Raw genomic sequence first — 12,321 nt, forward strand, 5'->3', positions numbered from 1 at the left:
TAAATATAAGGCCTAAATGCTAACATCCAGATTCACTTAAGAGCAAAAACTAAAACTTTTGCAAAAGCCCAAGCTTGAACCCAGGCTTCTCAAACACTCCCAAACACACTTAAATCACTTAGCCAATAAATCAACCATGAAATTTGTGCCACTTTCTTTCTTAACTAAAATATTTATGAGTAGTCTCCTAACCGCTCCCATGCTCAAGGCCCAATACTTCTAGGCCCAATTTCGGGGTGTTACAATAAGGCCTTGAAGCACCTTAGAGGACAAACAAAGCTAAAAAAGCACCATGTCAAGTGGGTGGAATATTTGGAGTCATTTCCTTACGTGATAAAATATAAGAAAGGTAAAGAAAACATTGCCGCCGGTGCATTATCACGAAGGTATGCACTTGTCAATCAATTGGATTCTAAACTACTTGGTTTTGAATTTCTGAAAGATCTTTATCAAACTGATATTGATTTTGGTGAGGCATATAAGTGTTGTATGCAAGGTGCTTATGAAAAGTATTATCAACACGAAGGTTATCTATTTCGTGAAGGTAAGCTTTGTATACCCAACAGGTCCGTAAGAGACGTACTTGTTAATGAAGCTCGCAGTGGAGGACTTATGGGCCACTTTGGAGTTGCTAAAACATTGGCCATATTGTAAGAACACTTTTATTGGCCAAGGATGAAACACAACGTAATGAAGAAGTGTGATCAATGTAATGCTTGTAAGAAAGTAAAGTCGCAGATCAAACCGTATGGTCTATAGACACCGTTGCCCATACCAGATACACCGTGGATAAACATTTCTATGGACTTCGTTCTAGGCCTCCTAGAACCAAACATGGAAAATATTCGATCTTTGTGGTTGTAGACCGTTTTTCAAAAATGGCTCATTTTATACCTTGTCATAAGACTGATGATGCTACTAACATTGCCAATTTGTTTTTCAAGGAAGTCGTTAGGTTACATGGGATACCCCGCACTATCATCTCCAATCGAGATTCAAAATTTCTTAACCATTTTTGAAGGACATTGTGGGGCAAGTTAGGCACCAAATTACTATTTTCGACAACATGCCACCCCTAAACTGATGGCCAAACAGAGGTAGTTAACCGAGTCTTGTCGACTTTATTATGGGCCATTACTTAGAAAAATTTGAAGTTGTGGGAGGAATGTTTGCCACATGTAGAGTTCGCTTACAACCGAACAGTTAATTCAGCCACAAAGCGTTCTCCTTTTGAGGTAGTATACGATTTCAACCCTTTAACCCCTCTTGATTTAGTTCCTTTGCCCTCTAACCAGCTAGTGCACGTAGATGGCAAAAGAAAAGCTGATTTTGTTAAACAACTTCACAAGAAAGTCAAAGACAATATCGAGATGAGAACTGAACAATATGTTCGAGGAGTGAACAAGGGGCTCAAATGAGTCGTGTTCGAACTCGGAGACTGGGTTTGGATCCAAATGCCCGAATAAAGGTTTCCCGAGCAATGAATGTCAAAACTCCTACCAAGGGGTGACGGTCCATTTTAAGTGTTGGAGCGGATCAATGATAACTTCTACAAATTGGATTTACCCAGTGAGTATGGAGTTAGCACTAGTTTTAAAGTTATTGATCTTTTCTCTTTTGATGTAGGTTAAGATTTGGGGACAAATTGCCTCGAAGAGGGGGGAATGATGCGAGCTTGGCCAAGGAGCTAGTTGCCAAACCCTTGGAGCTGCCGTTGGGACCAATCACTCAAGCCCGAGCAAAGAGGTTCCAATAGACTATTTCAAGCTACATAGATTGAGCTTAGAAAGAAAGAGTGTTTGATCAACAAGTGACCAACTCAACAAGCTCATTTTGCAACGTTCTACAAGCTGACTTAGTTCATTTTAGCTCAAAGGAGCTCAATTCGACACAAAGCTAGCTTTAAATAAATTGAACTGAAACGAACTAAGTCAGCTTGTAGAACGTTACAAAATGAGCTTGTTGAGTTTGTCACTTGTTGATCAAACACTCTTTCTTTCCAAGCTTGATCTATGTAACTTGAAATAGTCTCTCGGAACCTCTTTGCTCAGGCTCTGTTGATTGGTCCCAACGGCAGCTCCAAGGGTTCGGAAACTAGCTCCTTGGCCAATCTCGCATCAGGTTGGTTTGGTATAGTATGGTGAATTACTAAACTAGGTGATTAGGTACTTTTCTAAGTTTGCGAACAAATATCTTTTGGTACAAATAGAATGTTATGAAAGTAAACACTTATGGATTGTTTTGGTTTGTTAATGAATTAAGTTGATATATTTGGTTTATAAATATGGTATATATTGGTTGGTGTGTTTTTGGCAATTTGATGCTTTGTGAATTGGTATGGATATGGCCAACTGAAAGTATGTTTTGAATGACCAATTTAGTATGTTTAAATTGTGGTTAATTAGGAAATGTTTTCGTATAAAGATAAGCTAGTTGATGAATGGTTAAGTGTGATCATGTTTAGGTATGTTTTATGTATGTGTTTGAGGTGCCAATATGGTATATTGGTTGTATGGATTATTAGCCTATTGTATGGATCTTTTTATGCAGGTTTTGAGCATGTTTAGAAGTCTTTATCATGTGCGCAAATGCCTAAGTTTATACTTGTGAAGGGTGAAAGAAATGCCTTGATTTTAGTCATTTCCTTATCCACGCAGCCAAAGACACGGGCATGTATCTTAGCCGTGTGTGACACACGGCCATATGACACGACCGTGCGTCCCCTGTAGGTTTCAAAGGGTGGCAAGTCAAGCAGTTACATGGCCTAGCACATAACCTGGAACATGGGCGTGTAAGGCCATTTCAAAAGTTACACGGCCTAGCACACGAGCGTGTGGCTTGGCCGTGTGACCTAAGTTAGAGAGTTACACGGGTACGGACACGGGCTGAGACATGGTCGTGTGTCCCTACTTCGAATGTCCACACGGCCTGAGACACGGGCGTGTGTATCAGCCGTGTGATCCCTGCAGTATGAAATTTTCTAACTTTTTCCTTAGTGTTTCAAATGTTCTTGAATTAGTCCCGAATCATTTTTAAAGTGTTTCTAAGGCATCGAGGGCTCGAATAAGGGACGATATGTATGTGTTTGAATGAGCTATAATATGATATATGAAATTTTTGAAAATGAATGATTTAAGTTGCGTATTCTGAGAATGATCTGTAACACTATTTCAAATGACAAAGTACGGGTTTGGGGTGCTACAAAGATTACACTTAGCGTAATTTTTTAGGTACATTATTATTGTTATTATTATTGAATTGTAATAGGATTATTATTAAAATAATTTAATAATAAATAATAAATATTTTAATCATATTTTAATATAATTATTATTAAATATAATTTAATAAAAATAATATATTGTTTAATAATATTTTAATATAATTATTTTAATATTAAATTATATTAAAATATTTAAAATATTTTATTTTTATACTCTCTAAGTCCAAGTTTTAAAGGACTAATGTAGAAATTAAATTTTTTTTGTTATTCAATGTTGTAGGGAATAGCCATTCACCAAAGAATAACTATTACAAGAAGACGAGTAATAGGGAAGTAACGGTCATTCCATTAAATAGGTATTAGGTTCAACCAAACAAAAGAAATGATTTACCATCCAATGAATAAGCAGGAAGGATATTTCATTCCCCAAACCAAACATGGTGTGAGTCTTGAATTCTTCTTGAAGATTATTTATACCAAGGAACAAGTTTGTGGAAGTTTATGGTCATTAAGAGTCTAATCTAGCCATTGTAAGCATTTAATTTGAGCTTAATAAATGTTTTTGCAACATATGTCTTAAGACATGTAGTCGTTATATAGTTGTTAGGAGGTTTCGTCTTGAGACATACATATCATGTTTTGAGGCATGATTGTTAACTTTGGATTGACTTGACTGTCAAAGTGTCTTATAAACATTTTAAACATTTTAGAATACTTTGGTATTGACTCAAAGATATTTGGATAAATTAAAACATTTAAAATTTATTTTTTAGTATATTGCAATTCTTTGAAAATGTTTGATAGAGTTTCCAACCATATTTTCATCAAATTTATCTTAAATGTTCAAATGCTTGGAACATCAAAGACAAAGTTACACGCTCAGATCTAGATAGGCGAGCTTTTGTGCCCGAGTCTGCTTTGCCAGCGTTAGATGCAAATATAATATTAAATAACTTTTTATTCTATTCTATTCTATTCTATTCTATTCTATTTTTTATTTTTATTTAAATTTAAATTTAAATTTTTTAATTAAAAATGTCATGTGTCACGTTATGATTCGCTAAATGAATTTTTTAAGGGAATAATGGTTTGACCATTTTCTATAATCACATCGTAGTTTAGATTTCACTTTCGACTAAAAATATTTAGGTAAATATACCTTTTGGTACCTATGTTTGACTTTTATGTTCATTTTGGTACCTATAATTTAGATTCTACTTTTCGACTAAAAATATATTTTTGTTTAAATTGGTACTTATATTTTCATATTTTCCAATTCATTTGACAAATTCAATATTTATCATGTGTCGATGATAATTTGAAAATTATAAAAAATCTAGAAATTTTAAAATTTAAAATTCAAAAATATTTTATAATGTTTCATAAAAATCATAATATTTTATAAAAAGTATATTTTATAAAAATAAAATGTTTTAATTAATTTAAAAAATTAAATCAAAATCATGAAGAAAATTTATATAATTTTTATAAAAACATTTTATATAAAAATAAAACTATAATTTTTACATAAAATATATATTAATCTTTTAAATTTTCTAGTATTTTTAATTTTGGATGATGTCAAAATGATGTCATCATCACGCGCCAAATACTCATTAGATTGCATAAAAGAATTTATATCGTTGTCTTAATGTTATTTTGTATAATGAAAGTAAAACATAAAAACCAATTTGAACAACAAAAATCTATAATTTATGCTATTTATGAATTCTTTTACTAAGTTAGTCTTGCTTATGAATCGGATCCCAACTCAATTAAGGAATTATCAAAAATACTATCTTATTTGCAAAGTAAGTTATATAATTATGTGGATGTTTTTGTCTTTTAATATTTTATAAATTAATAAAAATTATTTATTATGAAATTTGAACTAAGGACACCAAACATATAAAACTTTTCACTTACCATTTAAACCAAAACAATTTCTAATTTCTATAAGAAACTTTAGTAAGTATATTTCTCATAAAAATTTCTATAAATTTGTGTATATTTATATTGTTAATAAAGCCCTAGTATCGGATGTTAGACCGAGTACCAACTTGGTTAGGAAATGATTAATATGGACATTTTTTCTCTTTTCATACTTTTATATAGTTTTTGAATAAAATAATTAAAATTAACTTATTTAAGGATTGAATCCATGTGTAATGAATTTATAAACAAATTCTTTACCATTACACCAATAATAAGTCTTGAGTAAATTTAAATAAAATTAACATTTAACATAAAATATTTTACTCACAATTTAATCTAATTTTTATTTTAATATCGTATATATTTCATGTGTTACTAATTAATTAGTTTCAAACCATACTTTTCATTATTTTTGTATATTATTTTTAAACACACACCTATGTTCTAAATATGTAGTTTTTATACGCATCTTTGTTGTTATTATTATTAATTCCAAACCTTACGTTTCGTTATTTATTGTATGTTATTTTGAAACACATACATATGTACTAAATATGTTGTTTCCACACGCATACGCATGTGATAGAATTTTTAATATTAATAATATTTTTAATTGAGTTGGTGTCACAAATTAACTCGACACCAACTCATGATTTATGACTAAACAATGATAAACAATTGTATTCATATAGTGTTCTTAATCGATGCATTTTTATATTTAAATTTTGTTTTACTCATACTTTAATATTTTTTTATTTTAATATCGTATATATTTAATGTGTTATTATTAATTAGTTTCATACCATACTTTTCATTATTTATTGTATGTTGTTTTAAATATATATTTGTGTTTAAAATACGTGATTTTCATACGTATCGTGTGTGATGAGATTTTAGTATTTATAAAACCTCTTATTGAGTTGATGCCACATATCAATTACGTCTCAACTCAGTTAAAAATTACTAAAATAATCATTCTATTTGCAAAGCAAGTTATATAATTATGAAGGTGTTTTTATCTTTTTTTTCCATATTTTTATAAATTAATAAAGAAGTTTTCATAATGAGATTTGGACTAAAATTACCATGCATATAATTACAAATTTTAATTTTTATGTTAAACTTTAATAAATATATTTGTTATATAAATTTTTTACTATGAATGTTTCATAAATATAATATGTAATGAAATGAATATAAAGGAAATATGAGTACTAAAGTATATTTATATATATAAAATGTTTTACAACCTAAATGAAAAAAAGCTTAGTAATAAAAAACCATTTAAAAATAATTTAATAGTTAATTGAGCCCTCAATTAAAAATATTTAATTGAGTCCTGATTTAAGCATTTGATTGAGTTTCTAATTAAATTTAAGCAATCAAGTAATTTTTATAATTTTAAACTATTAATTTCGTTTTGTGGTACATTAAAGTTGTGCCATGTGTTAATATATGGTCATTTTATTATATTTATTTAAAAATTATAAAAATATACTAAAAATTCCAAAATATAAAAATTTATATATTTTTTATTTTTAAAACAGATTTTTAAAATTTATAAAATACAATAAAATATTAAAATAATAGAATAAAATTTTAAAAAATTAGAAATTTTAAAATTATAAAAATGGAAAAATGGAAAAACTTACAAAATGTTTTTATAAAAATTTCCTTCAAAAATTTTCCGACCTACTCTCGTCTCTCTCAACACATCCCCGTCGCCAAACAAGTTTCTCACCGCCGCTCTGTCTCTGCTACTCAAGGCGTACTAGAAAATTAAATGAGGTAAAATTTTTAAACCCTAATTTTAGCTTCATTGATTTCTACTATATATGCTTGATCTTCAAGCTTAAATATTGTTATTGAGTTCTGTTGGCCGCCGTCGCCACGAGATAGTGGTCGGGACATCACTATTTGAAACCTAGTTTTGGGTATTTTATTTGCCTTGTCGCTCATATGGATTTTGATTGCTTTATGTGGGAATAAAAATGGTGGTTTTTATAATAAAAAAACCAATTCTATTTGCATGTTTACGAGTTATGGCCTTTTGATTTCCTCTGGTTTTTCATGGTTAGTTTTTAGACAATGAGGTTTCAAAGTAAAGAACCAAGCTTATAAGTTGAGAATATAGTGGATGATGATGGTGATGTAGTGGAGGATTTTAATTAGAAAGAGTCTGAATCTGGGACTAACAGAGCCATCGAAGAACGTTGTATGTAATCGGGAAGGCGTCATCGGTAAGCTCAAAGATATCCACAGCCACCTTTTTATAATTATAATTTTTATAAAATTTTTAAATTATGTTTTTATTTTCAAATGATTTTTCTATTATTTTTAATATTTTTTTTTATGATGTTTAAAAATCTATTCTAAAAGTAAAAATTCTAAATTTTTATATTTTGAATTTTTCAAAGATTTTTAAACAAATATAAACAGAAATTATCTTCCATGCGGTAAAACACTAGCATGCAACGTTAAGAGCGTCAAAAGATGAGCTTAAATTTGATTGAGGATTTAATTGAATATTTAAAACTTGACTGAGGGCTCAATTGAATATTGTTTTTGATTGAGGGACCAATTTGATTATTAAATTATTTTTAAGGGAATTTTTTATATAATAACTCGAAGATAAAGGAAAGTTAATTTTACATTTAAGCCTAAAATTGGCTTTTGTGTTCCGTTATCCGTCTCCTCCTCTCTTCCCAAAGTATATTACATAAAATATTATGAATTAAAGCAAATCCCCCCCTCATCCCAATCCTCACCAAACCCTACAACGAAAACCCTAATTCAGATTTTGCTTTAATTCTGATTTGCTGGTCCGTAATTCTATTCAAAAGAAAGACCCCTATATATTGCATTTCCCCAACGTATTACGTTTTAATTTTGAAGAGAAATTGAGACGGGAATGGAAGGTATGCCACACCCAATACCGAGAACGGTGGAAGAGGTCTTCAACGACTTCAAGGGCAGACGCTCTGGCTTGATTAAGGCTCTCACAACTGGTTCGTTTGCCTCTAGTTTTTTCCTTTTTTAAAAAAGAAAAGAAAAAACAGGTTTCGGAAATCACAAAGAAATTCAATTAATTGGTTTGGGTTTTCTATGGCAGATGTTGACAAGTTCTACCAACAGTGTGATCCTGGTGGGTTTACTTTCGCTCTTTTTATATTTTTTTAATTATTGTGTATTTGAGCTGCTTGTCCTCTTTAATGCTACAGTCAGAATAACTTATCAGGTCTTCATTATGGTTTCGTCCATCATGGCTTAAGATTTGCTTTTCATTATAGCCGTGTAATAGTGTCTTTTAATGAATATACCTTAGCTTGACTTAAGACGGGAAATGAAATGTTTCAATCTCTTAATTTACAGGTGAAGATTACACTTTGCCTTCATTATGCTGCTTTTCATACTCTCCTTGATTACACTTATGATATCTCGGACGTAATTCTTCCCTCTTAATTTCAATTCCAAGGAGCAGTTTGGATTCTGATTCTATTTGTCAAATCACAACTGGAATGTGATGTTAATAGCTATTTGGTTGAAGTGAATATTTATTTTCCTACTTGATTATATTTATATTTTACTAGAAATTTTTGAGTCTATCATTTAATATTTCTATCCTGGTGCGTTCTTCATGACTTAAGACTTGATAACGTGTTATATGTTTGTTATAATTGACTTCAGCTAGCTTATATCTTTCAAAATTCTGGGTTTTAGTTTCTTTCCTGAACGTGTCAAATTTATTTTCAGAGAAGGAGAACTTATGCCTATATGGACTTCCAAATGAAACCTGGGAAGTTAACTTGCCTGTCGAGGAGGTGCCTCCTGAGCTTCCAGAGCCAGCATTGGGCATAAACTTTGCTAGAGATGGAATGCAGGAGAAGGACTGGCTATCATTGGTTGCAGTTCACAGTGATTCGTGGTTGCTTGCTGTTGCTTTCTATTTTGGTGCACGATTTGGGTTTGGAAAGAATGAGAGGTATGTTTGCTTTTTCTCTGTCAACTATCACACGTTTGAGTTTCAATTTTCACTGCTCTCTTGCTGCATTGTCATGGGTTATTTTTTCAATTTATGCTGACTGCATTGTGCTCTCTGTCTACCATAATCAAATATTAGTTCTATTTTCTTGTGTTGGCTTTTGCTGGATCTTAAATTTCTGGTTTAGAATAGGTTCTCTTGAAATGAGTACTAAAAATTTATTTTGAAAGTTTCCATATTGGTCAACCATTCAAAGCACTAATTTTAAGGATGACAAAATGATTGCGGAAATCTATATTTAATTTTCTTTTCTTTTTTGTTTTGAATTTAGTAATAGATGAATTTGGAGATATTCTGGTTCTTTCCTTCATTTTTGCTGATAATTTTCTGCCTTACCTGAGGAAGTGACTTTTTCTTTTTCGCTTTGTGTAAATACATCTTGCTAAGTTTGAGAACACAGTTTGGGCCTTGAGAGGGGATTTTGGATGCCAAAAGGCTAAATTAGATGTTTTCCATTTCACTACATGAATATTATTATGCAGTGCTGTCAAGGTCTGCTCCTTAATGCCAGACAATAAAGCGCCTCACACCTTTTGGGTTAGGCACATTGATCAGGCAGGCACTTAGTGCGTATAAGCATACTTACTTTAACATCAGTTTCACCTTAGTAGTAAGAAAACTCTCACACTTCCAAATATTTAATCATTCAACAACAAACAAGGGATCATCAGAAAATCATGCATTTCTGCCAACCAAAAAAAAAAAAAAACTCTACATGTATTGTATGATAAATTGGACAACTGTTGAGAATTTATCAATTATATGCCTTAAGCTTATTTCCATATATCTACACAAACACAACAAAAAACCATACTGATGTACATATTGCGCCTTTACTAAGCCAAGCACAATGTTGTCAAGGGCGCAAGGCACATTATAGGCGCTAGCCTGAGTAGAGGAAAGTGCAGTATGTATGAGCTTTTGCAAGTCGGTGTGTATATATAATATAAATCTTATGATATATCTAAAAAAAATGCAATAATTTTATTGGTCAATATGCATTATTTCCTTATGGTCGTTATTTGTTGTTGAATGCTCAAATGCTGAGAAGTATGGAGTATGATATGATCCGTTTCTTACTGGTAAAGGTATGTCAAATGGAAACAACGAAAAACAAAAGAAATTGAAGGGAAATTCAATCAGGTGGGCTTTTTCTATGCTTATTGACTTACAAAAAAGTGTGGCTAGGCGGACTAGGTGTGCACCTGATCAAATGGGCCTTGCCTGGAGGGCTCTGATGTGTTTTTGTTGAATAATTCTAAGGCGCAAGGCATAGGCATGCCTAGGCACACGCCTTGACAGCATTTGGTGTGTACTTTTTTTTTTTTTGCCTTGCACCTCTGGTAATATAGGGATTCTAACACCTAAAGTGCATCTTGTGCCCTTGACAACACTATTATTATGTGATACTATCTAAAGTCTATCATAAAGCTTCGACGTTTTCCTATTAAAGAGAAGCTGCTTACATGCATATGCGTATGTTTATAGCTAAGTGATGCTCAAACGTAGCTCTAGATGAAGGTGCCATGCCCTGCATCCATAGCTCAATAAATGTTCATAGGCACGTGAATATACATTGTTTAGGCTCGTCATTTGGTTGGTGCTTTTTCTTTTTGTAATAGAGAAGTGGAAGGCAAAGATTACAAATGAACTGAAAATAAGGGATACATGGATTCGTGTTGGAGATTTGGAATTTGAATTTTGAAGAAGCAAAAATAGTCCTCATTCTTGCAGTGGTCTTGGTTTTTTGTCTTATTTTGCAGGAAAAGACTCTTCCAGATGATAAATGACCTTCCGACCATATTTGAAGTTGTCACAGGAAATGTCAAGCAACTGAAAGACCAATCTGCAAATCACAATGGCAGCAGCAAAAGCAAATCAAGTGCTAAGGTGGTATTTATTCTTTTGTGTTTATATTCCTTTTATATGCACCTCTCTTATTTAATGTCAAATTGATAACCTTGCTGTTTGCAGTCTCGCCAATCTGAACCCCAGGGTAAGATGGTAAAGATGTCTCCACCATCTAAGGATGAGGATGAGAGTGGGGAAGAAGATGAGGAAGATGATGAACAGGGTGCCACTTGTGGTGCATGTGGGGATAGCTACGGCACTGATGAATTCTGGATTTGCTGCGATATCTGTGAGAGATGGTTCCATGGAAAATGCGTGAAGATTACACCTGCAAAGGCTGAACATATCAAGCAGTATAAGTGCCCAAGTTGCAGTAGCAAGCGGGCTAGGGTTTGAAAGTAGGTCCAGAAATTGGACTTACATTCTGTTGAAACGAAGCAGGCATGGTTCATAGAATTGTAGTTACAGTTTGGAAGTAAAACAGAGTAGCCCGTTTTAGTTGATGAATGAATGTCGATGACTGCAGATGGGATTTTTAAGTTTTGCTACTCTTGCATTTACTCTGCTTAATTTCGTTGGGAATTGTGTTTTAAACTCATGCTGGCAGCTAGAAATATAATATATATATATATATGTTGCTGCAGTCTTTTTGGTTTCATCTGTATGCTTAATTTTTGTAACTCTTTTTTGTTGTTTTGGGGATTTTGCATTTAGTGATGATGTCTTGGGCAGGGTCAAAGATTGAAATTTACGAACTATATGGTGGTTGGATTTTGTTTTTTGTTTTGTTTTTTGAAAGTTATTCATTCAAGCTAGATTTGGATTAAGACTTTCTTTTTTAAAGTTCGATTTGGATTAAGTTTGATGATTAGTTTTTCTAAGCAAAACATAATATAAAAGATCAATGTGGTGGCAAAGGATGGATCATGTGGCAGTTTATATTATGACTAGATTTCTTTTTGACTGTTGCATCCAAGTAAATTATATTTTTTATAATTAAAAGCAAATAATATAATATATATAATATTAATGTAAGTAATATTTAAAATCCATAATATTTTATAAATAAAAAATTGGAAATTGTAATAAACATTTTATTATTAGATTATTATCCATTAAGATTAAGATTAAGATGTTTGATGTATTTTAGGATTTTAATATAAATTAGAAATAGAATTATATTTTAGTTGTACGTTTATGTCTATAAAGATAAACTTTTGAAAAGTATTGTACATATCCCTATTGATTAATAAAATATATATTTTTTCTT

The 12,321-nt window shown here is 31.5% G+C and overlaps 1 protein-coding gene across 2 annotated transcripts; it reads left to right on the plus strand.

The window, feature by feature from the left end:
• The first annotated feature begins 6,804 nt into the window (after positions 1 to 6,804).
• LOC108486517 (PHD finger protein ALFIN-LIKE 7-like) lies at positions 6,805 to 11,878 on the plus strand. 2 transcript variants are annotated; one of them, XM_017790607.2, is made up of 7 exons: positions 6,805 to 6,946; positions 7,237 to 7,398; positions 8,054 to 8,166; positions 8,271 to 8,303; positions 8,912 to 9,140; positions 10,964 to 11,090; positions 11,175 to 11,878. In XM_017790607.2, the coding sequence occupies exons 3-7, from the start codon at positions 8,070 to 8,072 to the stop codon at positions 11,445 to 11,447; spliced, it is 759 nt and encodes a 252-aa protein (XP_017646096.1). In that variant the 5' UTR covers positions 6,805 to 6,946; positions 7,237 to 7,398; positions 8,054 to 8,069; the 3' UTR covers positions 11,448 to 11,878. The 2 variants fall into 2 exon arrangements, with proteins under 2 accessions (XP_017646096.1, XP_017646095.1); XM_017790606.2 differs by lacking the exon at positions 7,237 to 7,398.
• Positions 11,879 to 12,321: the final 443 nt, after the last annotated feature.

This window comes from Gossypium arboreum, chromosome 6 (assembly GCF_025698485.1).
Source record: "Gossypium arboreum isolate Shixiya-1 chromosome 6, ASM2569848v2, whole genome shotgun sequence".
Classification (NCBI taxonomy): Eukaryota; Viridiplantae; Streptophyta; class Magnoliopsida; order Malvales; family Malvaceae; genus Gossypium; species Gossypium arboreum.